General features: G+C 39.0%; 1 protein-coding gene across 4 annotated transcripts in view; it reads left to right on the top strand.

Annotated features, from left to right (window-relative positions):
- The window catches only part of LOC105385391 (microtubule-associated protein futsch), a 127299-nt gene that overhangs the window by 75084 nt on the left and 25034 nt on the right, over positions 1–27181 (top strand). For 2 of the 4 annotated variants that reach the window (XM_048628477.1, XM_048628476.1), the window contains exons 5-8: positions 5380–5538; positions 15685–15866; positions 18168–18339; positions 18751–22256. In XM_048628477.1, the coding sequence (XP_048484434.1) occupies positions 5380–5538; positions 15685–15866; positions 18168–18339; positions 18751–22256 (4019 nt within the window). Of the gene's footprint in view, positions 1–5379; positions 5539–5885; positions 6029–15684; positions 15867–16018; positions 16154–18167; positions 18340–18750; positions 22257–27181 lie in introns of those variants that run through there. The other 2 variants (XM_048628478.1, XM_048628479.1) reach the window with 2 other exon arrangements.

The following is a 27181-nucleotide window of genomic DNA, read 5'->3' as shown; positions in this document are numbered from 1 at the left end:
CGACCCAGCACATAATGCTAACACTACGCAGCCGCCGGCAATTCTCATTAGATGCAAAACAGGACAAAAACAAACTTTGCACCAACATAGTCACCCTACTGTGCCCCGGAACAAGCGTACGCTAGCGCCAACTTGTTTGACGTCTACAAATCAGCGTGTGAATAGCTTGTCGTCGACTGTACCGGCGCAAATGAACGTGTGTTGCCAACTGTACTGCACTCGTAGGCTGTAAAGCGATGGTACCTCTACTAGGTAGTGCTATTGATGGTGTGATCCCGGTGTGATAAATTTTATAGTATGAAAGACAATGTGACACACCAATTTAAGGAAGTGGGTAAAAGTATTCCATTCGATATAGTTTAGTAGTAACTAGACTAACGTGATAGGTCGCGAGCAGACATTGTTTTTTTTTTAATATCAGATAATGACATAGAGTATTTGCAACATCGACGCAATCTTACTTTTATATTATTATTTTCATGTGAGGATTTCACCCATCATTTTATTTTACCCGTACCTACAGTCGCAAAGACAACTGTAAACTACTATTTATGACGGCCTCGCAACAGGGGCGCTAACAACTTCGTGTTTGAGTTAGCGATTGAATCTGAAATGAGTCGTGGTGGCATCGCTTATGCATTCGCTACGGCTTTTGATTGCGACTGTATTTGCTGCAGCCTAGTGGAGGTAAACACTGAACAGAGTGTAATAGGGCCGGGTTAATAGTGCATCAGTCTAAACGGTAAACGCAAGGTTTAGAATGGAGTATTCAGTACTTACACACACAAATCCCTTAGAAAAAATAAATAGTTTTTTTTCTGTCTGCAATGTTCAGTTATAAACTAGTGACCAGAGCCTCGCTTGTTAGTTGAAAGAAACCTGTGCCTGTGAGGCTCTGATCTTCCCTTATGCATACAATTCTTTATAGAGAAAAAATAGAGCAGGAACTAAAATGTATTTCTCACTCAAATGGCAATAAATCTATTATAGTAAGATACAAAAATATAAAAATAAATTCACGCAAATACTTTTTAACTGGGTTCAAAAATTCGCGCCTGAAGACAGGCTACGACTGGATCACTTATAAAACCCCACTCTAAATACGTGATAACTCGGCAAATATGCTAAACAGGCATAAATTTACAACTTCAGTCAAGTCGAAGTTCCAATTCAGCGGCGTGAAGTTGGCTACACCTCGGATACAATGCGAAGTTAGCAGCTTATTACGAGTTTGTTGCGGAAATTGCTTGCAAATTTCATGTAATACAGTTAACTGTGTCTAGAGGTGGGTAGAGTACTTTGAAAGTGATATAAATAAAGGCTATTGGTTTTGGCGTAATTTTTAATTCATTTATCATCTTATGGGTTCCTATAACATCAAAAATTAGGAGACCCTGGGAAATAAGTGCATATCATCAGATACTAAATTATAAAGAGTAGGCAACAATATAATTTTTATCAGGTAATATCATTTGCCATGCTGCTCTTTTCATTTTTAAATTGCTCTCTCTAATGAAAACCTCAGTTAAATCAAGATAGCTAAACAATAAACGAGCTACAAGAAATCATGATTGTAAAATCAATACGACTTTACATTTCCATGAATATACAAATCGGATCGTGCCAGCTGCGATGCTAACCTACATTTGATGTTTTCTAACTGCCCATGTCTAACTGTTGTTGAATGTTAAGCTTGGATATCTCCGACTGTACAATAATGTGAGGACTCCTATCGCGAACTTCTTTTGACACAACGATTTTCGGAATCAAAATGTATTGAATTTGACACTAACTAGGTACATCTTTTTGTTGTTCTTTATTTTTTTTTTCATAAAAAGTTAGTTCATGTTACTTGTATTAGACTTCGCGATAACCCCTCTGTAATATTGATGTTTGTGTTTTTCTATATCAAAATATATGTATCCTCATTGTAATGGTAGGATATTACGTGCCTAAAAAAGTGATATAATGAGTATAATGTATACCATAATCTCATTATGTCACATAAGTTGTCCGCAGTATCTAGGTATGTTGGCGCGATCGCCGGCAGTTATAAACTAATTTAAACTGTAACTCGTTGGTAGTTCACATTAAACTTGAAACCAAATTGTGAACTACCCACAGAATGTCGTTTAACAAAACTACGATGAAGCTTTTAATAATTATGTCGCGTTTATACTTTGTTACGTACCTAACAGTATTGTGACATTAGATTCAGTATAATGGTTTAGTGCTCGTTAGATTGTTAAAGTCTTAATAGTTTTGTTTCTCATGTATAAACTTGGAAGAGAGTTAACTAATACGTTTTATAACTTTACCTTTTTTGAGCGGGTAAGCGAATTTTTACAGATCTCTTTATACTGATTAAAATTTTATTATTGATTTTTCAATTTCACGTAAAAAACGGATTCTTACCTTTCTGTCTTCATTTCTGAAAAATATACCTTTCATATTTATCACCGTTGAATAAAATATCTGTAAAAACAAAAATGACAAAGAAGTCCCAAGTAAGAAATATTTATCTGTCCTTTTCCGCAATGCCTCTCGGCTCGCTATATTTACTTCCCCTGAAGTGCTTCTGTGGCTAATGCCGGCACTTAGGCCTTTTCAGGTAGAAGCCCATTATTTGCAGATATTATTGTGGTTTATGGGTACCTAGTACCTACCCTCGAGAGCGTAGTCTTTAAGATTTAGGTCTAAGCTTGGATAGAATTGTTTTTACCGTAGCCAGCGATATTTTACGAACGTTCGTATAATGTTAATCTGAGACCGTAGCAGAAGGCTCTTTATGTAGAAGTAAGTCTGGTATTCAAAAGTTCACTGAATTATAACCGCTGCGTACCTACCAGTTATTTCAATTTCTCATCGAATACATTAGCTTTTAATTTCCTGACGATACTACATACCTATATCAATCTGTAGAAGTGAGAATCTGAAAATGGAGTTCCCGTGACAAGGTAGTAAGTATTGGATGCAAGTATAGGTAATCGTATTAGGTTTATTTAAACACTTCTCGCGTTATTAATCGAATTATAGATATCGGAAATCGCTCATGGAAGCGTTATGAATGTGTCTCATTCAAATTAACTTCATCAAGCCAAAATTCAATAACTGCACGTAACAGCTCTAAAGCGAACCAACTTAGATTTTAATAGGTTTCCGACGGAAATCTAAGTCACCCGACCTAGATCCATGGAGGAAGTCTAATATCCTCTCAGACCTAAGGTGACCTAATCAATGCCTAGCTGCTAGCAATATTTTCTGCCCTAGTTCGTCGGCACATCTCCCGCATGAGGTAAACTGAACCGTAAAATTATGTGTGTTTAGGTTGAAAACGGTCTGGAGCGGTTTCAATTTGAATTTTACGGGTGAATAATCGCGCGAGCGGGTGGAAAGTAATCATTTTTGGAATTGACATTTTGGTTGAGATTTATTTGCTAATGTTACATTATACCTACTGTATTTATACTCACGGGCAATGTAAAAGTTCCAGTTAGAAAATCACTAAGTTATTCTTAGGCGGAAAACACTAGCTTAATGACGCCGTCTGCAATATTGAAGTACATTTAAAAGCTCATCAGAATATTACGAACTAATTCTATTCTATTCTATTCTCTGTGGGGGTGTAAGTACCTGCACCTGGCTCTTTCGAGTGGAACCTTTGTGCATATCCCCAAGGTCTAAACTTCGTTCCTAAGCTTGGACCATTTCCCACCACGCTGGTCCACTGCGGGTTGGTGGGTTCACATATCTAGATGTGCTAAATCTAGATATGCAGGTTTCCTCACGATGTTTTCCTTCACCGTAAGAGCGATGGTATACATTGTACTTAAGTTAAAAGAACTCATTGGTACATGTCAGCGCCGAGATTCGAACCAGCATCTCTTGCGTGAGAAGCGGGCGCTTACCCGACTGAGCTACCACCGCACCGCGTTACGAACTAAAAACGTAAACATTTTATTAAAATTGTCTATTATTTGTATTAAAAAATTGAGGCAGTTTAATGTAGGAATTTTGTAAGTGGAACTGTTTCTTTGCACGTCAGTGTATTTATAACATACTAGCTGTCCCCGCGCGCCTTAAAAAGTTTTCCCGTGGGAATTCCGGGATAAAAAGTAGCCTATGTTCTTTCCCAGGGTCTAGACCGTATGTATACCAAATTTCATTCAAATCCGTTCAGTAGTTTTTGCGTGAAAGAGTAACAGACAGACAGACAGACAGACAGACAGACAGACAGACACAGTTACTTTCGCATTTATAATATTAGTTAGGATTAGGATTAGGATATACCTCTACAATATACTCGGCCAAGGATATAAAAGGAGAAAGACTGTGTGTTTGAGTTTGCAAAGCTTCTTGGCAGCGTCTTGACATTGACATAGGTATGGAAGGTCCTATATTATTGTAAAAGATACCCACTAGAGGCCCTGTGAGTGATGTTTGTTTGCGATGTTTCAATTTAGGGTAGTCTCGAGCAGTTATTAGTGAGTGACCAACATACACAGACCTGTGGAGTTACCACCACCGACACATTAGCAATTTAATATTTCAGGTTACAGGTTAATATTTCATCAGAAGTTCTTCTCAAAGCGACCCTGTGAATACGAGTTGCATAAAATACATAGATGATAATTATACTTACATTAACTTCTGAATAATGTCGCTGACTCCGAATACATTTGCATTAGCTTAATCAATGTTTATTCATAAGGATATTAAAAGATAGCTTCTACAATTATTCAAAAAGTTATCCAACGGAGCTTTTTAATATTTTAAAATAGAGATGAAACGTTAATTTAAGGCTATCCACACACTATTGGTTATGGCACAAGTAACAACGTATACCACTGAATTCAAAATAATTAATGTGGCCATATTTTGCCACTACTACATAATAGCAATAACTGTACGCTAAAACAAATGCATTTGTACAAAAGCTAATTTTAAAAATACCTTTGAGGCGGGCAGTCAGCATCCTACGCTGCTTATAGCATTTAACAAATGCTAATGTGTCGGTGGTGGTACGGCAACTGCTGTTCTAGTGTTAGTCACTGACATGCTGGAAAGAAAATTGCTCTACTACTACGCTCTCTGCTCTACGAAGTGATTTTTTTCTAAGTTTTGCTATTTCGCGACCAATAAAGTCTTAGGCCCGGTTTCGCGATACTCGGTTAGATAATACCGAGGGATTAGTGGTTGACTTTTGACACATCTGTCAAGAATTTAATAATATGAAGATGACATAATTGGTAAATGAATCCCTTGTTATGATGTAACCGAGTATCGCGATACCGGGCCGTATCCTGTAAAACTTATGGATGCAATAAATCATTGATTATTGAGTATTCTATTCCATACTAACCTGTCTTCCCCCCACAGGGTACCTGGACCCCTACATCATCCCAGCGTCCCTGGAGCAGCTGCTGGTGGCCAGCGACGTGGTGGGCAACATCCGGTTCAGCCACCCCACGCTGTACGTGTTCCCCGGCGGGCAGGGCGACGCCGCCTTGTTCGGGATCAACGGGTTTAATATGCTTGGTGAGTGGTTTTTTATGTTTTTGACAGATTTTGTTTAAGCTGCGGCTGCTAAGGTTGGTCATGGATAAACGTCGCTAGATACAGCAGAAAGTATAATTACATACATACGTACATATGCTAACGACTGTAATCCCCGAAGGGGTAGTCAGAGGTGACTCGCAAGCGAGTCACCCGCTTTTCGCTGTACATTCGTGCTCACGTGATAGGTCGCGAGCCGTATAGCCGTATTTTGAATGCCTCAATTGAGTATTTTGAGTACAATGCACTGAGGTTGTCGGGTAAGTGGGCAACCCGACTGTCAGATGTCTGACTAGGCTTAACGACCGAAGCAGCAACCGGGACCCCTACATCACCCCAGCTTCCCTGGAGCAACTACTAGTGGCCAGCGACGTGGTGGGCAACATCCGGTTCAGCCACCCCACGCTGTATGTGTTCCCCGGCGGGCAGGGCGACGCCGCCTTGTTCGGCATCAACGGGTTTAATATGCTTGGTGAGTTGTTTTTTTTTGTTTTTGTCAGATTGTCTTCAAGCTGTGCAGCGATCACAGGATTCGATACTATTTTCGAATCTACACAAACATATGGAAAAAACAAATGACACTTTTGGAACTGACAAATTTTCCTTACATTAAATTTTTGACAGTGACAGTTGACGATAATGTTATTTTTCCATATGTTTTGCGAAGATTCGAAAATAGTATCGAAACCTAAAGCTCATGCTTCTGTGGTTTCTAATGTTCGTTATCGACGTGGATAAACGTCGCTAGATTCAGCAGAAAGTATAATTACAATAATCTTTATTTGCACCAAATAAGTACAAGAGTGATACCTACTTAAAGTAAAGCCTTATTGCTTATAACGATCTCTACCAGTCAATTAAAAAATAATAAAAACACTAAAACCTAAGAAGGCAGCAGGCATCGATGGTATTAAAACCATTGACGTAATAAATTTAGCACAAAATATATCTATCGCCATAGCCAAACTAATAAACACAAGCATACGACAGGGACATAATCCTGATGAACTAAAAGAGGGTTGCGTACGACCTATCCATAAAGGAGGTAAACGAGACGATGTAGGTAAATACAGGCCCATTACCATATTATCCTGCATAGATAAAATTGTGGAAAAGGCAGTCTGTAAACAAATGCAAGAGTTTTATGGTAAGCATGACGTACTGACTAAACTACAATACGGCTTCCAACCTAACAAAAGTTGCACCCAGCTACTGTCGGACTTCACAGATAGCGTAAATGCCCACCTTAACGATAAAAAACACGTTTTTGCGCTGTTCATAGATTATTCAAAGGCGTTTGATGTCCTGGATCATAAAAAACTATCACAAAAGCTCCACGCTAGTGGCATCAGGGGCCCACTGCTTAAGTGGTGCGATAGTTATGTCGCGAATAGGTGTAGCTATGTAAAAATTTGCAACTCACTAAGTAAACGAAGCGTGGCGACCCATGGTACAGCACAGGGTTCGGTAATCGGACCCCTTCACTTCCTCGTGTATGTCAACGACCTAGTTAATGTCCTGAAGCACTGCCAGGTATATCAATTTGCCGATGACACATGCATCATATCAGCTGATCGTAATGTCAAGGATGCAATATCAAAATTACAAAAAGACTTTGACAGGCTGTGTATGTGGTCTCACGATTCTGGACTTGTCCTCAACGCACAAAAGACTAAAATGGTTCACATACACTCACCTCAAATTAAAAACGACCAACTCATCGAACTGAAAGCACATAGTCACAGCTGCCTACATTTGAGGACTCAAAGCTGCAAGTGTGAGTCAATAGAGCTAGTCAAGAGCCAGAGATACCTCGGCCTCGTGATTGATGAGCACTTCAGCTGGGGTCCCCACATTGATGAAGTCAATAACAGACTACGGGCAATACTAGCCAAAATATACATCATCCGCAATAGGTTAACCTTCCACACATTGATGACATTGTACAAGGCATTAGTTGAACCAGTGGTAGATTATGGACTTAGTAGCTACGGACGCACGTTCAAGTCATACCTCGAGCCCCTATTAAACCTGCAGACTAGAATCATCAAAAACATAGTTGGCCCTAAAATTAAAAATAAGTTCAGAGAAAACTGCAACGGCCTATTCAAGCACTGTGGTGTTCTGCCCGTGGACTTAAAATTTAAATACGTGCTTCTCAAAGAACAATTTTTTAACCAGGAAATCCAAAAGCCCATATCCCACAAAATCTTTACTCGAAAAATTGCCAATAACTTTCTCAAAATACCCAAACACAACAATTACTATGGAAAACGCATAACTGCGCAGCAAGTACCTATCATAATAAATAGTATTCCAAACGAAATCCGGAAAAAAATTACTCCCTTAAATATAAAAATAAAGTTAAAAGAGTTTTTCCTACAATCATTAGAAAATAATTAGCACCCTGTATATGTCGTCAATGTGATAAATTTTACAATGTCGGTAGTTTCTTTAGTGTGATCGCCCGTCCTGCAAGTGTAATTAAAAACCACCCTTATTACTATTCTATCAAGAGCTATGAAGAAATGAATAGTGTTATCTGCCGGCCGGCACGGTCTCGCTCGCTGTATTTTTTTGTGATCGTATGTTAATGTGCTAGAATATTTTTGCTTATATGGCTTATACCTACTTATATTGTATGACTACGTTAATCATTACTTAAAAATAACTTGTATGGTAGATTAAAATCGCATCACACACAAACCTTTGAAGGCTTATGTGGTGTTGTATACTGTTAATTATATGTACCAATATGTGTTTGTTAATAAATAAATAAATAAATAAATTAATAAATAAATGAAATGAAAATGATAAAAAAAAAACAGTTTTTCTGGTTCCACTTTCACCTTTTTCATTGTGTTTAGAAGGCAATAAGAAAGAAAATTTGATTTGTTCCCAAGAAGTGAAATGAAATGAAAGATTATTATTTTAGGTTCCGCTCTTCCATTATTGGGTTAAATTACTGAGATCATAAAAGGTGAATGCCACCTTTTTTGGGATCAGCGGATTTGATATTGTTGATACGTGGATTTAGGTTTATTCGCTTATTTAGGTGTTTCAGTAAAGTAAATAAAATAAGGTCGGAACCACAGTAGGTCTGTCGGGACGAAATTATATTTATATCGTATTCATAGACTAATAAATATAACTACCTTATTTATGTATTAATATAACTGTAATAGAAATATTACAGTTATATTAGAAGTCAATATTATAGCAACTTAAAATTCCCTACAGGCTATACAGTTTTAGTCATAACTCAAGTCAAGTCAGCCAATCCATCCCCGCTAGCGCTAGACCATAAAGCGTTTAGCTGTATTACTCTAACCGTAAAGCGCTGGATTGCTGCCAGAGGCGTGAGCTAGAAGTAGCTGGAAAAATTGCCTGAAATACCCGCCCCCGCCCCTTTCCGCACCCCCCCGCGCCCGCGGCGAGGACTAAATTACTGCAGAAGAATGGAATAGCCACATTGCAGTAGGTACATTCTAGATTCTAGTAGGAACAGAACATAAACACGGGAGTGTACTGATTTTTAAACTGTTACTGGGAAGAAAGAGGTGCATTGCTGCAATTTTATGTTACGTAAATAGATGATAGTGGTATGTTAGCGCTAATAATGTTAGCGGGGAGAGCGTTAAGGCATTTTTCAGGCACACCGAGAATAAAAATGAAAAATATCTTCCTTTTGAAAATGAAAAAGCAGAATAAAGCCATACTGGTCGCCCATTGTTTAGCAGCATCGTGCCACAGGCCAAATGTGCCCGTTGGAAATATTCTGGAACATTCTACTGGAGCTTTTGTTTTTGAATTTTGAAGGATTAGATTTGTCTACCTCGTGCTTCTATTGGCTCAGTTATTTTACAGTATTTCATATGAGAAACCGTTTTTAACAGGGTGGAATATAAAGAAACTTATATTTTGGGAACTTGTGTTTTCGGTATGGATAGATGTTACGGGAAACAAATAGTCCATTTAAGGGTAGCTTCCATCTTTCGGCATCGTACGCAACGGACGCATCGCATTCAGTTTTCTTTGTATAGAAATTCACACAAGTGCGTCCACTTCATCGGTATTGCCGACGCCGTTTCTCCATACATTTATGAAAACCCGATAAGTGGACGCTTACCTTTAGGACTCAATACTCAGCGCTGAAATTGTTTTACCTATAGAACACAAACCTAATGGGCTCTCAGGAATTGAGGGCAAGACACGGGAAATGTGTTAGAGCTACAATTCCTCCCAAGTACAATACAAGATTTATACCCTCAATAGCCTTCAAGGCTTGCTTCGGAGGCTTAGGCTAATACAGAGTAGGATTTCTTCAGTGTAGGTGCTGTCTTAAGGCAAGATATATCGTGTAAAGAATATTGACCAGAATTTTGTGGAAATTTAGCTTCTAACTGCCGTACTTCTAGGGGTCTTACCCCTCCACACCCCTCCAGGCCCCTCCTCGACCCTCAGTCATCAAGTGCTGCAGCCTTGATCGACGAGCCCTCACTGCTGGCGCGCGTCCAGCCGACACCCCCTCTTGAGATTGAAACTGTAAATCTTTTCACACAACAGTTGTAGAGGCTGAGATTGGCTGATTGGAGCGGCAATGGGAGATCTCTAAAACATAACCCAACCTAACCTAACCGGTTAAGGCGATTTGATATGATAAATTATGTCTTAAAACTATCGGGGTAACATCATCTATATTGGTTCTATGGTTGAGATTGACATAACGCTATTGGGTAAAAGTGAACTTGATTTTTATTTATTATATTTTATTATATTGGTACACAAACAGTTATAAGAATACAGAGTTCCAAACATAATACAGTATGAAGTTACATTTCTTTCCTATAACCGACTTAAGTGCACATCAGTTTAATGATAAAATTTTAATAATATTAGTGAAGAGAACTCTACCTATAAACCTATAAAAGGCAGTACCTACTTACATACGCTTTTAAATACTGTAAGACAATTAATGCAATAATTATGTTAATGACATCTGAGACACCATAATTATAGGTACTTACAAAACAATTCGTAATTTTCTTGTCCATATTAAATAAGGCAGTTACATAATAATGTTAAGTAGAGGAAGTAGGAAAACAAATCTTGCGAGAAATGGATATTATTAAGCCAACACAGTGACGTCAGAGTGAGTGCTTGTCGGGTCTGGTTTCAACAAACAACGAGCTAGAGTCAACGGAGCTAGATCATATTATGAATATTGAGTACTTACTTTACTAGATCTATACAGGGTGTTGTAAAAGAGGTAAGCGAAAAGGAAGAAAGTCACTCACGAGATTATTCTGAAAAAAAAATGTTCTACAACTTTTGGAAATTCACCACCCTTTTTGGCTTAGTATGCCACTTTTGCAATACCCTGACATAATTACGTATATTAACTATTGTTCTGAGTAGAAATAAGTCTTAAGTATATAGATAGCTAGTCTCGTTCGCGTTAACTAAAGATAGGCATAAAGTGAGTATAATAAATACATTCATTGTTTTACTTTTACGTGTTTAAGTTTACCACCGTTTTTCTAACGTAAAATAGGTTACAAAACTTTCCCAAACTCAAAAACAAACCACGTGAATCTCGATGCGATAGAGCGATCATGTAGAGTGGGACGCCCCCGAGCCGGCTAGCAGAGATAGGCAAACAAAATTTCAATCCAGTATCAATTTATTTTTCCATCACGATCCACCCAGACTGTTTCAGGAAGACTGCCGTGTTTGCACTTTCATTTTATAACTTTATTATTATGTACCTTGAACAACTCTGTAAAACGGGAACTAAATATTTGCAGTGTTTACAGTTGATGCAGTGATTGAAAAGTAGTTTTCTCGGGGTAGTTGGGAGTTTTACATTTTGTTGCATAAGGTTCTCGTTTGTTATAATTGACGTTACACTGTTTTGTAAGAGTATTTACAAAATTAAACGGCGTTTACACAGATGTTACCATCAAAATATATTATGGAGGCTTTAGTGTTTAAATAGGGCTTTCAACGACTCTATGGCATTGCATTTACAGGCACGATGGCATGACAAAGCTTCTACATCTCTCTGCTAATTCAATCACGATCCCCAAATGGCCGTCATATTTTATTACCCTTTCGTGGACGCAAAACTAATAGCTTTCAACCGGATTTTCACTATCGATATCATACCATTTCAATTTTATTGAAAATGCTATTGGACCTGTAAAATTTCAGTCCATTTACAAGAGTAATCCGGGGCACTCACGGGAATAGAATAGATTACGAGTAAATACAAATATGGGTAATGGATTAGCTATGTCGCAGTTGCCACGTTTCTAACATTGAAGAGCTGGGGGTCACTCTATTATGACGAAAAACCAAGTCTCCGAGCGCTGCTGCGCGAGCCACGACTCTATCTCGTTGTATTAAAAGAGCCGATTGCACGACAGCTCTCGTTCGTTTGTTTTTCGTCAGTGTAGAGTAACCCTCCTGTGGTGGACAGCGTTGTGCAAATGCCCTAAGCCTAAATGGAGCCTAGGTGGGTAAATTGATTTAGCCGTTCTAGGAACCTGCATGAATAGATCAGTTTAGGCCGAAAACCTAATTAGGAACGTGATCCTGAATAATCAGTTTAGATCATAGTCTGTGTTTTAGGTTAAGATTATGTCGCAGGAACAGATAAACTTAGAATTAGGTAGGTACTGTAATAATCTAGCGAACCTGGCCAGTCAGCGACTGACTCTCTCTCTGACAGGCCAACCCTCACACCACCACAGCGACAATAAACCCGACTTTGAAGCTCTGTAGTGTTTGTCAAAGACACGCCAATATAATAATAATAAATAATAATAAATATGTGGGGACATCTCACACACGGCCATCCGACCCCAAGCTAGGCAGAACCTGTGTTATGGGTGTCGGACAGCTGATATATCTACACAAATACATAGATAGATACTAAATATAAATATCAACACCCAAGACCCGAGTACAAATATCTGTCTTTAAACAAATATCTGCCCCAGCCGGGAATCGAACCCGGGACCATCGGCTCAGTAGTCAGGTCACTAACCACTACGCCATTCGGTCGTATATGAATAGTTTCTTCTGCAGTATAGTAAACTGAAGTAAATTGAAGCAATCCAAATATATTACCTTCATACATACTCATTCCCCCAAGCCAGTGCAGATGCCATTTCGTGCTAGATTGCACTTAATGCCTTTAGAAATAGAGTCTAGAATGCACCCTTGGCAATTGTAGAAGCTTCGGATATAATTATCGACGTATTCAAAAGGCGACAAAGTCCCGAAATTCAATACAAGTGCTCAGCTCGGTCTCAATAAGCGACTGTCGAAGTTAAATTGCATTTCGATTGCCACTGTTCATGCAAGCCTTAAATGTATTTGCTTAGCTATAGCTATATAACCTAGTCAGCTTCATTATGTTAGTTCGTGCAGCTTGAAAACATCAGACAGTCGGGTCACTTAGCCGAAAACTCTATCAGCACAAGCTTGCTTGTGTTGGGGTCCACCAACCCGCACTAGGCCCGCGTGGTGGAATAGGCCTAAAACCCTTCCTTCATCTGAAGGAGACCCTTGCGTTATGGGTTGTGATAATGATGATAGTTGCTTTATGATGACCCATATATTTGTCAGTCAGCCGTAATACGGTATAATTTACTTATTTCTATGTGAAACCTGGAAATTTTATGAAAATCGAATGCTAAATAATGATTTTATTATCTGAATATGTATACTGGGTCTACGTGATTTAATTACGTAACTTTTTAATTATTACAAAATAATAATTGGCGTCAGGTGGTCGACAATAGAGACGTGTGGAGTAAACATGGGGAGGCCTTTGCCCAGCAGTAAGACACAAACATGGCTACTTTAAAAAAAACTTTGATTAACAAAATCTCGTTATTCTTTGGCTTCATTCCAAATTATTGTTTACCACCCGCATTGGAGACTCAGCTCTGTTGACTAGAACTCTACATAAACTATCTTCTTAATTGAAGAAGAAATGTATCAATTTATGTAAGAGTTAAAGCTTTATTTATCATGTTTTTTTTTATTTAAAAAAAAAATATTTAAAAAAATTGTTGCATTACCTCTGAATTTTAGGTACTACTTTATAATAATAGGTAATTAGGTAGCTGGCTGGCCTATCATTTCACAACGGAGATAAACTCTGAAATGAAGAATCATAGGTGATTTATCTTCAAATCATTGGGCATTTTCGAGTCGATTCAACAAAAATTGTTTTGTGCCACTACTATTTTCAGTTTTATTTTATGTTATTAATTTGTATATAGGTAGATACTTAGTTACTTAGGTAGTTGGTAAAACTACAAACAATATTGTAATGGGTCAGATTAAGCAATTCCAATTAGAGGTCGTAATCCCGTCGGTACAGCTAACTCATAAAATAGTAAATAAAATAGTAAATAAATAATAACTTACGCAATACGCCACCCTTTGACCTTTACATTTATAGCCAAACTAGTCTAAATTATATTCAGGATTTTGCTAGCACTATAACTGGACTGGCTTATATAATTATTATAGTCAAGCAGATATTCGACCTCCAGATTTAAGGCTGAGCAGTTATCAGAAACAAGATTATAGTTACCTAGGTAGCATTTATGTGTCTGCTTGCCAAAAGAAAACAATCATGTTAGAGTGAGGTTGCTTATATGAATGACGTGGGGGTCAGATATCTGCGCGGTAGACTGTACATTTCATTAGCTGAAGTTGAAACAGTCCCTTCGTAAATTGAAATTATAGTTGTTTGCTTCAGCAATTTATTATTGAATTATACGGTCTAGCTAGCTTTACAGGCTTGTTAGGCTTTTGCGAGTGTATTTGAGCATTATCAAATTGTTTATTATTATAACTAGAAAAGGTCTGAAATAAGAACAAAATATTATATATTATTATTATTATCCAGGTTTTGTTAAAAACATGTTAAGCCATTCTCAAGTTACCTTTTTGTTTTTATTTATCATAATCTTCATGGGCATTTACTTTCTGTTAGATGAATGAAACAGTTCCAGTGAGAAAAGCAACAAATTACTCCTAAACGGAAAAAATACTAATTTAATAGCGCCGTCTGGAATATTTGAGTACATTTAACGGCGCATCAGAATATAACCAACTAATAAAACGTAAAGACTTTAGTCAAGTTTCCTGTTAAATGTTTAAAAAAAATGAGTTATTTGGTGTCAGTATTTTTTAAGTGGAACTGTTTCTTTGCCCGTCAGTGAATAAAATTTTACCTTTTTTTAATAGGTATGTATAGCGATGATAGAGCCTCAGTATGCTACCTACGTAACCTTTTCAATTCCACTCCGCTGGTCTTCCATCATATTGTATGACACTTCATTCCTTTCATACTCTGCATGACGAGGGTTTTTTATTCAGCTGAAAAATATACCTAGGCTGTTCAAATATGTATACAGGCCTTGAAATATTCGCGAAGTTGGAGTTGGTACCATATTTTCCTTTCATGTTTTGAGAATTCCTTTGAAATAGCTAAGCGATTGATATCTAGAACATACTACAAAAAAGTTGTTCAGGGAAAATTGTTGGCGAAAAGCGTATCTATAGTTGGCTTCTGAGCTATATTTATGTATTACTTCTCTTATTTATACTTAGATGATTTATTTTACTTGGCGGTAATATCCAAATCTGTCGGATGATTTTTGATGAGGGTCAAGAGTGAAATTCGCTGTATGAAGTATTAGGTAAAATTCTGTTTCATAGTTTATAAATTTAATGTATGAGTGTTAGTTTTATATGCATAGTAGGTAAGTTTTAGAGCTTATAGTTATAACTTTATTTAAATACACGAATATTTTATATACACGATGTTGCAAAAGTGAAATAGTAATCCGTAATAGAGTGACTCAGAGGGTGACCCAGCCGGTTGCAAAAGTTTCAACTGTCTCATAATTATTGCATTTAACAGCGCATCAAAATATTACCAACTAAAAACAAAAACTTTGATCGAATTCTAAACAAAACGTTCAAAAAATTGGGGTCCTTCGTTATCGATATTTCACAAGTGTAACTTTTTAATTGCACCATCAAAATTGCTCTGACTCAGCACGTGCCCTACACTAACCCCCCCTTCTCCCATTCCAGTGGACGGCGGGTTCTCTCGCAAGGCGTGCTGGTGGGACTTCGCGCGGCACCTGGACCGCCTGGACGCGGTGCTGCTGACGCGGCTCAACAACTGCTCCGTGGCCGGCATGGCCGCCGTGCTGAGAAGGAAGGCCGCCGCGAATGTGTACCCGCAGATCGGGCATTTCTTCTGCAATTTGGAGGTCAGTTTTGGGTTTAGGGTTAAGAAAATGTCGATAAGGTCAGGCTTTGGGGAATTCCAGGTTGACCAACGTATGTAAACAGATAGGACAGTTTCTTCTGTAATTTAGAGGTAGGCTTTGCCGGAATATTCTGCTTTACTTGACTGGCGCGGCACCTGGACCGCCTGGACGCGGTGCTGCTGACGCGGCTCAACAACTGCTCCGTGGCCGGCATGGCCGCCGTGCTGAGGCGGAAGGCCGCCGCGAATGTGTACCCGCAGATTGGGCATTTCTTCTGCAATTTGGAGGTCAGTTTTACAATAATTATGTCACTTTTGTGGTATTGGAAGGAATTTTGCTTGTGTGGAAACCAGGACTACTCTCTATGTAGGGGATAGGAAGGACACTTAGAGGTGGCTTGTACCTACGTGTGCGGGAGCCACCACCGGCACATTAGAAGTCATATCTACGAATAAGTCAAGATTGCGTGTTCTATCCGCATTATTTCATATTTATTTATCTGAGCGCCTTATACCGATTGACTGGCCAATAGTTCATCATTAAGCTCTAACCTCAGTATCTACCTATTGTATGTTTCAATAACGTACAAATAACAAATTTCACACACTTACCAGTGTTACAAATAGATACGTAAGATAGGTATTCTGTGTACCTATACAACCTAGAACCTAGATCCAGCGCAGGCGCCGCACAGACGGCTAAGTCGAAGGTCTGACACCGGATCCCTTCAGGACACAGTTCATCAAGCACTGCCTACCGATCGCAGTCGCTACTTGGATTACATGCTAACATAGGATAGTGAGTGATCTGGTTTATTTACCTAGTTTAGAGGTAAAATTTTACGTTTAACGGCAGATTTTTCAATGGTCAGATAAAAGTTATCTGAGGAGTAAAATTGTTGCTGTCACTGTCTGCTACTAACATTCAGATGTGACAGCATCAGAATAATTCCTCACATAACTTTTATCTGAGTATTGAAAAATCAGCCCTAAAACTTATTTGTGTCAGTTAAAAATTAAATAATAGATGGCAAAAGCAATAGTTTCAATACATAAAAAAAAGTTACTATTTCACTGGATTTGAATACGCGTTGTTTTTCAAGTGAAAAGCTAGTAAAGCTCTTACCCATTTTCCCAATGACCTTCAAGACACAACTATCGCCCGTGATCTCGATGGAAACACTATAAACTTAATATTAATTACAAAGTTACTTCATTAGGTATATCTAATGAGTTCTAGGTTGTTCATTGGACCGTACTCGATACATCGCTATAGATTATAGGCGCCTATCACCTTCCAGTAGTTCACCTACATTGCTTCGATACACACCAGTGTCCTGTGTAATTAAGTGAACAATATTATAATTACTTTTAATAACTGTTTTGTTCTGTGTGCGAGTTTTATGTGTTGTGTAATTATGTGATATGTGCAGTGCGAGGTTTTTGAGGTACGAAGTAGGTAGCGCGGTTTTTCAGGTAGTGCGTAATCTTTTGACACTTAGGCCCGGTTTTGCGATACTCGGTTAGATCATAACAAGGGATTAGTTCATCAATTATACGTCATCTTCATTATAATTCTTGAAAGATTTGTCAAAAGGCAACAACTAACTGGTTATGATCTAACTAAGTATCGCGAAACCGGGCCTTACAGTTTCGAAAATATGATTGCTCGCTGCACATTTCTTACCCATGCGATGGGCTGTAAGCCCTTTATAAGCTAATATTTTTCAAAAAATCTCTTTAGATAAGGACTAACATTAGAAATAAGGTAAATTGTATACTAACACATTGGATGATTTCCCAAATAAACAGTTTATTATTATTATTATAAGCAGTATTATGTTAAATTTTCCGTTATGTTTCCTTTAAAATACTTATATTTATATTTGAAGTGTCTACTAACTCTAAGTAGGTACAGTACAGGATGATCAGTTGATAGGCGCTGGTACTAACACATATCGGAAGTAACTTTGTATGTAATAAAGGGTTTTTGTTTTTTATCCATAAACAGTGCTGCAAAAACACATTAATCCCACTTGCAGTGTTACACCATCTTTCAAGAGCGCCTAATCATAGCTCCTTTTCGCTTAACCAATAAAGAGCGTTTAATTGTAACATTATCTTCCTTTGACCCATCAATAGCGCCCAACTGTAAAACTACCTACTCGCGCGCCCAATTATATAATCATCTTCCGTTAACCCTTCAGAAGCCTTCAATTTGTATCATCAGCTCCCCTTAACCCAATTCTAACAAAAACTCAAGAGCACCCAATTCTAACACCGTCTTCCCACAACCCTCCAGGAGCGGCGCGTACTAGCCAGCCCGGACGGCGACAAGGACGCGGACCCCCTGCTGGTGTCGCTGCATCAGGAGGGATCAGACATGATGGCGGATCTGAGACACCTCAACCTGAAGCCACAGTACTGCTACCGCGGCCCCGAACCTATCAACCTTTACCACAAAGTTGGACATGGTGAGTTCGATTGTTGGTTTATAATTAATATATAGGTTGCGGTGGAAACTATAGTCTGTTTTTTTTATTTCAGATACTAAATTGAGTGATACTGAGCGGTTCATCAACCGTTGATTGTCCCGCAAATAGAACGATACGTCACTTAATCGCGGGACAATCGACTGTTTATGGAGATTAAAAAACTGACTATAGTAATATTTTTTTATACAGTGTACTAAAAAAAAGGTTAAGTTTTACTAAGTTTACACCTCTAGTAAGCCGGCAGGTGTGTATTTAAGAAGTTCATTTTGAAACAAATTTTGTTCTAAGACTTTCGTAATTTCGTGAAAGAAATTTTGGTCTCTATAGAATCTTTTGGTCGACAATGGTTTTTTCGTCAGTAACTAAAACCAAAATTCATTCATGTTCCAGGAACCCTCGACATGTACGTACTGAATCCGTCCAAGGACTCCAAATACGTTCGTGACTTCCTCAAAAAATGGCACAACAGTGAACAAAAACTATTCGAAGGTGCGAGCGCATCCGGACAATTCAACTTCCCGATCCCGAACTTGGTATCGATCTGCGCTCTGCTCGTGTGGAGACCAGCCAACCCCGACGACACCATCACCAGGATCATGTTCCCTGGCTCCACTCCACAACATAAGATATTCGAAGGACTAGAGAAACTCAAACATCTAGAGTTCCTACAACACCCGACATGCACCGGCCGACAGGTGAAGGCGTCCCCTCCCCCGACCACTAGCGCCGCCACCACCACCACCACTAGAACCACGAAACACGCAGTATCCAAGACAAGCAAGGAAAGAACCATCACTACCGAAAAGAAAGAAGACAAAACCATCGACACGGAACCAATATCAACAAAAATAAGCACTTTCAAGGACGAGACAGACTCCAAAAACGTTATAGATAACAAATTACTCAACGAACTCGTTGATGGCGATGACAAAAAAATTGAATCAGTTCTTCAAGAAGCTATTATAGCAAGGGCTGAAACGAAGTTAGACGATAAAATCGCTCAATATGAAAATGCTGTCATAGACAGTGTACCGAAGAAAAAAGACATACGAAAGAAGAAAGAAAATGTAACCGAAAAGAAAACGAAACGAATCGAAAAGACTGATGAGACAAAAGACTCTGTTGGCAAAATTGAAGTTAAGAAGACTGAAAGCAAAGTAGACTCGAGGAAAAGGACGGAAACTCGAGCAAAATCTGAAACGGTTACATCGATAAGTCGTAGTAAAGTAAGTCATCGGGCATCAATGCAAAAATCTATCGAAAAGAAAGTGAGTTCGACCGTAACAGACAAAAAAGGATCAGAAGATAAAAAATCACCCCCAGCTACTCCTAAGAAGTCAGTAGAGTCCAAGACCACAGCAAAGGAATCTACTGCTTCAGCCACTGTTCGAGTGAAAACAAAAGCGCGCAAGTTAAGCCCTGGTAGCACCCCAGCTAAGAGTACAAAAGAAGCTAATAATAGACGTGTGGTTGAATCTAAGTATAAACAAGCTTCACCAAAACGAGACGTTACAAGCAAGCCAACTGAAAAGAAAGAAGTTAAAAAACGGGAGCCGATATCTCGCAGGCCACGGCCATTAGCTTCCCCCGTTAAAGGAATCAAAGCAATGAAGAGTCCGATAAAATCAGTTAAATCTGTAAAAGTTGATCCTAAGCTTAAAGGCTTACAAAGAGTAAATTATGAAGACATACTAAGAGATGCTAAAAAATCAGATGAGGAAACATCCAAGTCTCTTGACGATTTTAAGCAAGATATCGACGACAAGGAAGAACAAGAAATCGTAAGAGAAATTGAAGCTGTATTTAACAGAGATAGTGAGGCTGAAGAAAAAATTGAATACATTGGACGTTCTGATATTGAAAAGATAACTTGTCTTTTGGATAATACAAAAACAGAAGTAACTGGTGACAGTGAATTTGAGGAAGAATATTTAATTATTGAGAAAGAAGAAATTGATCAATTCACAGAAGATTCTATTGCCGACCGAAGTAGTAATGAAAAAGAAGATGAACTCAAAAAACATACAAAAGACAAAGAAGAATCTGAAAAACGAAAGGAAGAAATAACTATCAGAACTGTGAAGGAGTCTGAAATACCTTTTGAAGTCAAAGTTAAATCCGAGACTATTACCAATGGGGAATCAAAGCAACCAGAATCCAAAGAACACTCAGTAAGTGTGGAAGAAAAACAAGACCTCAGCAGTGAGAAAAAGACTTCAGATAGTAAGAGTGGCATTGCTAAGCCCAAAGATTCACTAGAAAATATAATACAAGAATCACAGCCTGATGAGAAAGTTTCAACGACCATTGAATCTGGAGCCACCACTACCGCTCCAACTCTACCCGAAGACGAGCGAATAACTCTTGATGAAATCAAAGAAGACCAGCTAGTTGAAGAAAAACACGTGAAAGAGGATACAAAGGAGCAAGTCCCACCTCACACACAAGTTGACGTTCAACCACCTCCATCAGAGAAGAGTTTAAAATTAGAACCTCTGCCAGCTCCCATTAGAGAGATTGTGAAAACTCCGGATGAAGTCGCCGATCTTCCTCTTCACGAGGAAGTCGATTACCGAACATATGAAGAAAAGAAAACACCAGGTGAAGAAGATGTTTTCAAACGTAAACCTGATGTAGGTTTTGTCCATGAAATTAGAGTTCCTAAAGACCTGCCCCTTCCAGACAAGGAAGCCGCTGTGTCTTATTCTGGAATTAAAACTATTCAGGGCGATATAGTACATACGATGGTTGAACGTCCTTCACACGCAGAACTTGTCACCGTTACTCCCGGGTCGGCTCCAGAATCACCAATGTACCCACAACCTACTAAAGATGGAGAACAAATGATTGATCTTAGAAGAGAGTTAGAACCTGTTAAAGAGTATGAAAGTGAATATAACTACGGGGAGTACACAGAAAAATTAAGAGAAACTCATATCACTACACTGGACTCTCCTATAAAGGATGACATAATTATTGTTGAGGAAACGGCATCTATGCCCGAAAAGATTCCTTCTATTCCAGAAGACGTAGAAAAAGAAATTGAAGAAGCTAGAACACTAGAAGGAGAAAAGTCACCTATCAAGAGTCCTAAAGAGGTTTTGAGAATAGTTGCTGATGTTGCAGAAGTATTAAAATCAGATAAGAGTCTAGAAGAAATAATTGCTGGCAAAACACCAATACGCCTCAAATCACCAGAACATTTCTTTAAATCAGATATGCTGACAACTTCGACTATTGAGTCAACTATTTCATTTTTAACTAGTGAATCAGAAACTAAAGATGAACAAATCCAGAAAGATGCAGCAGACAAAACTTCTTCTCAATTAACTGTAGATGCAACAAATGAAGATAGTACACGGAAAGAAATTTCTCCCGTGAGATCAGTAACATCAGAAGACATCAGTGATGTTTCAGATAAGACTGTTTTAAGTGAAGGAAAAAGAAGCAAGCGGGAAGTCAAAGATGAAAAATTATTACACTTAGACGAATCAAAAGTACTATCTAAAGAGAAAGTTATCGCAGATTCAGAAGAAAAAGAAATCCTTGACAAAGACAAAGATCAGCAACAAAAAGATATACAAGTTTCTGATATCATGACGTCATCAACTCTTGCATTCGGTGTGGAGGAATCGATACCTGAAAAAAGAGTAAGTTTAACTCATGATTCAGCAAAAACGCTTGAAAGGTTAGATGAAAAACTAGCTGATTTAAAGAAAAAAGATGAAATCATGCATCAAAAAGCTATTTCGACGCTAGAAGATACAGTCGAAGCTGACGCCCTTGACACTGAGGATACAAAGATAGAAATTTCATTTGATACTGTTACTACCGAAGAAGCCACATCAACATTTGTTGACATGAAAAAAGAAAGCGCATCTCGCCCTGAAAATGTGGTAAGTATTACCGATAAGTTTTTAGCATATAAACATGATCCTATGACACAAAGCTATATACAAAAGACTAGTTCTGATTACGTTGAACCAAGACATATTTCTTTAGATAATATTCTTAGTCATAAATTAGAATGTAAATTATTAGAAGTAAGTGATAAAGTATTAAGTCCGGCTATACAAAAAATACAGGAGGAATCTTTCACACCTGATGAAAAGACTGACGTTATTTTAAATTCCTACGGTGACATAATAAAAACCGCTACTATTTCACATACTGAAGCTAGGCCCGCTCAAGTTTCTAATACCTCTAAAGAAGATAAATCTATAGATGTTGCTAAAATAGTTATAATTCCTAAGGAGGAGGTGATGCCAAGCCCTGAAATGGCCAAAGAATTGGATATAAAATTAAATCAGAAAAAAGATGAACTGTTGGAGATACCTGATATTCAAGAAACTGATGATGTATCCGAGTTAGTGGTACCAGATGAAGCAATCAAGGTGTTTCAGCCTATTTCAAAAGAAGATTCGGTTATTTTATCTCTTAAAGATGCAGAAACTAGCGCTGTATATTCAAAAAAAGACACCAATGATAGTATTACTACAGAAAACTTATTAGAAAAATACATTTCTACTCAGGATAAAGAATCCAGTCCTATAATAGAAAGGAAAATTACTGCTAAAGATGTTACAAAAATGACACCAAGTCCAATGGAATCGTCAGAAATTAGAAAACAAAGCACGTTGGACGCTAGTTTATCCGTGGAAACTGAAACACATTTCAAAGATCCAGATGCTTTTGACGCTAGAAAAACAAGCTTAGTGTCCTCTGAAAAAGATTTAGGCCTAGCAGAGGAAATAGGGCTTAGTCCAGTCTTATCTGAAAAAGGAACAAGTCTCAGTGATAGCTTAGAAGCTGCAATAAGTATAGATCCGACAGTTTCAGTAGGAGACAAAGGACTTGATATAAGTCCTGTTATATCAGAAAAACATACAAGTCCCACTGATAATTTAGAAACTAGAAAGTTAAGTACTAAATCCATTGAAATTGAGTTAAGCCCAACTGAAGAAGTTATGCCATGTTCCAAATCTTCTATAAAACAAATAAGTCCTATTGAATATGTCAAAGAAAAAACTTCAAGTCCAGTGGTGTCTGAAAAATCTTCAAGCCCAATTGAAATTCTAGAAGTTACAAAACTAAGCAAAGTATTGCCAGAGGCAGATAAACCAGATGCAAGCGCTGAGGATGATAAACCAACAGAAAAGGAACTTAGCCCTATCGATGAAGTTTTACTCAGCTCTATGACATCTGAAAAAGTCTTAAGCCCCATTGACAACACGGCTGAAAGAGATGATCACAGACCGAGCTTAGTACCATCTGAAAAAGACTCTACGCCAGTAAAAGAAACTGTGCTAAAATCTATACCAACGATAAAAGATGTAAGTCCTGCCGCACAGTCAGAAGAAATAATAGTCAAGCAAAAAATTATAGAATTAACATCATCTGAAAAAGCGAGGAGTCCAGTTGAATCTAGTCCGGTTAAACAAATAGTTTCAAGTCCTGTTATATCTGAAAAACATCCAAGTCCCATTAGCAACTTAGAAAATAGAAAGTTAAGTTCTGTATCCACTGAAAAGGAGTTGAGCGCAACTGACGAAATTGTGCCAATTTCTACGCCATCTATAAAAGACGATAGTCCTGTTGAACACGTTAAGGAAATAACTTTAAGTCCGTCGCAGTCTGAAATATCTCTAAGTCCAACTGAAACTCAAAAAATTACAAAACCAAGTGAAGTATCACCCGTGGCAGCAAAATCTGTTGCAAGTGCTCAGGATGATATACCAACAGAAAAAGAACTAAGACTTAGCGATGAAGTTTTACCAAGCTCCATGACAGCAGGAAAAGACCTAAGCCCAGTTTTCCATACAATAGAAAAAAGATCCAGCTTAGCAGTTTCCGAAAAAGAATCTAGTTCTGTTAAAGAAACTGTTTCAAGTCCTGTTATATCTGAAAGACATCCAAGTCCCATTGACAGTTTAGAAAATAGAAAGTTAAGTTCTGCATCCACCGAAATGGAATTGAGCGCAAATGATGACGTTGTGCCAATTTCGGCACCATCTATTAAACAACCTAGTCCTATTGAACACCATAAAGAAATAATTTTGAGTCCAGCGCTGTCTGAAAAATCTTTGAGCCCAACAAAAACTCTAAAAGTTACAAAACTAAGCGATGTATCATTTGAGGAAGGGCAAGAAGATGCAAGCGCTCAGCTTGTTATATCTTCAGACAAAGTTGGAACACCCAGCTCAGAGGCTTCTGAAAAACTACCTAGCCCAATTCCGACGGTACCAAGTCCAATCCCATCAAATAATGACAAGGCACCAAGCTTACTTCCACCTAATAAAGATGTAACACCTAGCCCAGTAATCTTTGAAAAAGAATCCAGCCCACCATCAGATAAAGAACCCAGCCCAGCTGAGTCAGAGAAGGATAAGGTACCTAGCGAAGCTGCATCTGAGAATGAAATGCCTCCGAGTATAGATACAGCTGCCAGCATGGTACCATCTGAGAAAGACGGAACACCAAGCCCAGGAACCTGTGAAAAAACAGCCAGCTCAGTAATCTTTGAAAAAGAATCCAGCCCAGTACCATCAGATAGAGAACCCAGCCCAGCTCCGTCAGAGATGGATAATATTCCTACCGAAGCTGCATCTGGGAAAGACGGAACACCAAGCCCAGAAGCCTGTGAAAAAACAGCCAGCCCAGTTCCATCAGAGAAGGAATCCAGTCCAGCTCATTCAGATAAAGACAAGACATCCGGCATACTTCCATCTGAAAAAGATGAAAAACCCAGCCCAGTAATTTCTGAAAAAGAAATATCACCGAGTAAAGATACTGCAGCTAGCGTGGTTCCATCTGAGAAAGACGGAACACCCAGTCCGGTGGTTTCTGAGAAACAAATGTCACCTAGTAAAGATACAGCCGTCAGTGTCGTTACATCTGAGAAAGAGGGAACACCCAGCCCAGTAATATCTGAAAAAGAATCCAGCCCAGTTACGTCAGAGAAGGAATCCAGTCCAGCTCTGTCAGACAAAGACAAGACACCCGACATAGTTCCATCTGAAAAAGTTGAAACACCCAGCCCAGTAATTTCCGAAAAAGAAATATCACCGAGTAAAGATACTGCAGCTAGCGTGGTTCCATCTGGGAAAGACGGATCACCAAGCCCAGGAGCCTCTGAAAAAACAGCCAGCCCAGTTGCGTCAGAGAAAGAATCCAGTCCAGCTCTGTCAGATAAAGACAAAACACCCGGCATAGTTCCATCTGAGAAAGAGGGAACACCCAGCCCAGTAATCTTTGAAAAAGGATCCAGCCCATTACCATCAGAAAAAGAACCCAGCCCAGCTCCGTCAGAGAAGGATAAGGTTCCTAGCGAAGCTGCATCTGAGAAAGAAATGTCACCGAGTATAGAAACAGCTGCCAGCATGGTACCATCTGAGAAAGACGGAACACCAAGCCCTGGACTCTCTGAAAAAACAGCCAGCCCAGTTCCGACAGAGAAAGTATCCAGTCCAGCTCTGCCAGATAAAGACAAAACACCCGGCATAGTTCCATCTGAGAAAGAGGGAACACCCAGCCCAGTAATCTTTGAAAAAGAATCCAGCCCAGTACCATCAGAAAAAGAACCCAGCCCAGCTCCGTCAGAGAAGGATAAGGTTCCTAGCGAAGCTGCATCTGAGAAAGAAATGTCGCCGAGTAAAGATACAGCTGCCAGCATGGTACCATCTGAGAAAGACGGAACACCAAGCCCAGTAATCTTTGAAAAACAATCCAGCCCAGTACCATCAGAAAAAGAACCCAGCCCAGCTCCGTCAGAGACGGATACGGTTCCTAGTGAAGCTGCATCTGAGAAAGAAATGTCGCCGAGTAAAGATACAGCTGCCAGCATGGTACCATCTGAGAAAGACAGAACACCAAGCCCAGTAATCTTTGAAAAAGAATCCAGCCCAGTACCATCAGAAAAAGAACCCAGCCCAGCTCCGTCAGAGAAGGATAAGGTTCCTAGCGAAGCTGCATCTGAGAAAGAAATGTCACCGAGTATAGATACAGCTGCCTGCATGGTACCATCTGAGAAAGACGGAACACCGAGCCCAGTAATCTTTGAAAAAGAATCCAGCCCAGTACCATCAGAAAAAGAACCCAGCCCAGCTCCATCAGAGAAGGATAAGGTTCCTAGCGAAGCTGCATCTGAGAAAGAAATGTCACCGAGTATAGATACAGCTGCCAGCATGGTTCCATCTGAGAAAGACGGAACACCAAGCCCTGGAGCCTCTGAAAAAACATCCAGCCCAGTTACATCAGAGAAGGAATCCAGTCCAGCTCTGTCAGATAAAGACAAGACACCCGGCATAGTTCCATCTGAAAAAGTCGATGCACCCAGCTCAGTAATTTCTGAAAAAGAAATATCACCGAGAAAAGATACTGCAGCTAGCGTGGTTCCATCTGAGAAAGACGGAACACCCAGTCCGGTGGTTTCTGAGAAACAAATGTCACCTAGTAAAGATACAGCCGTCAGCGTCGTTACATCTGAGAAAGAGGGAACACCCAGCCCAGTAATATCTGAAAAAGAATCCAGCCCAGTTACGTCAGAGAAGGAATCCAGTCCAGTTCTGTCAGATAAAACCAAGACACCCGACATAGTTCCATCTGAAAAAGTTGAAACACCCAGCCCAGTAATTTCCGAAAAAGAAATATCACCGAGTAAAGATACTGCAGCTAGCGTGGTTCCATCTGGAAAAGACGGATCACCAAGCCCAGGAGCCTCTGAAAAAACAGCCAGCCCAGTTCCGTCAGAGAAAGAATCCAGTCCAGCTCTGTCAGATAAAGACAAAACACCCGGCATAGTTCCATTTGAGAAAGAGGGAAC

Source organism: Plutella xylostella, chromosome 21 (assembly GCF_932276165.1).
Source record: "Plutella xylostella chromosome 21, ilPluXylo3.1, whole genome shotgun sequence".
NCBI classification, from domain to species: Eukaryota; Metazoa; Arthropoda; class Insecta; order Lepidoptera; family Plutellidae; genus Plutella; species Plutella xylostella.
The sequence above is the reverse complement of the archived record's forward strand: the minus strand, read 5'-3'. Positions and strand labels throughout refer to the sequence as shown.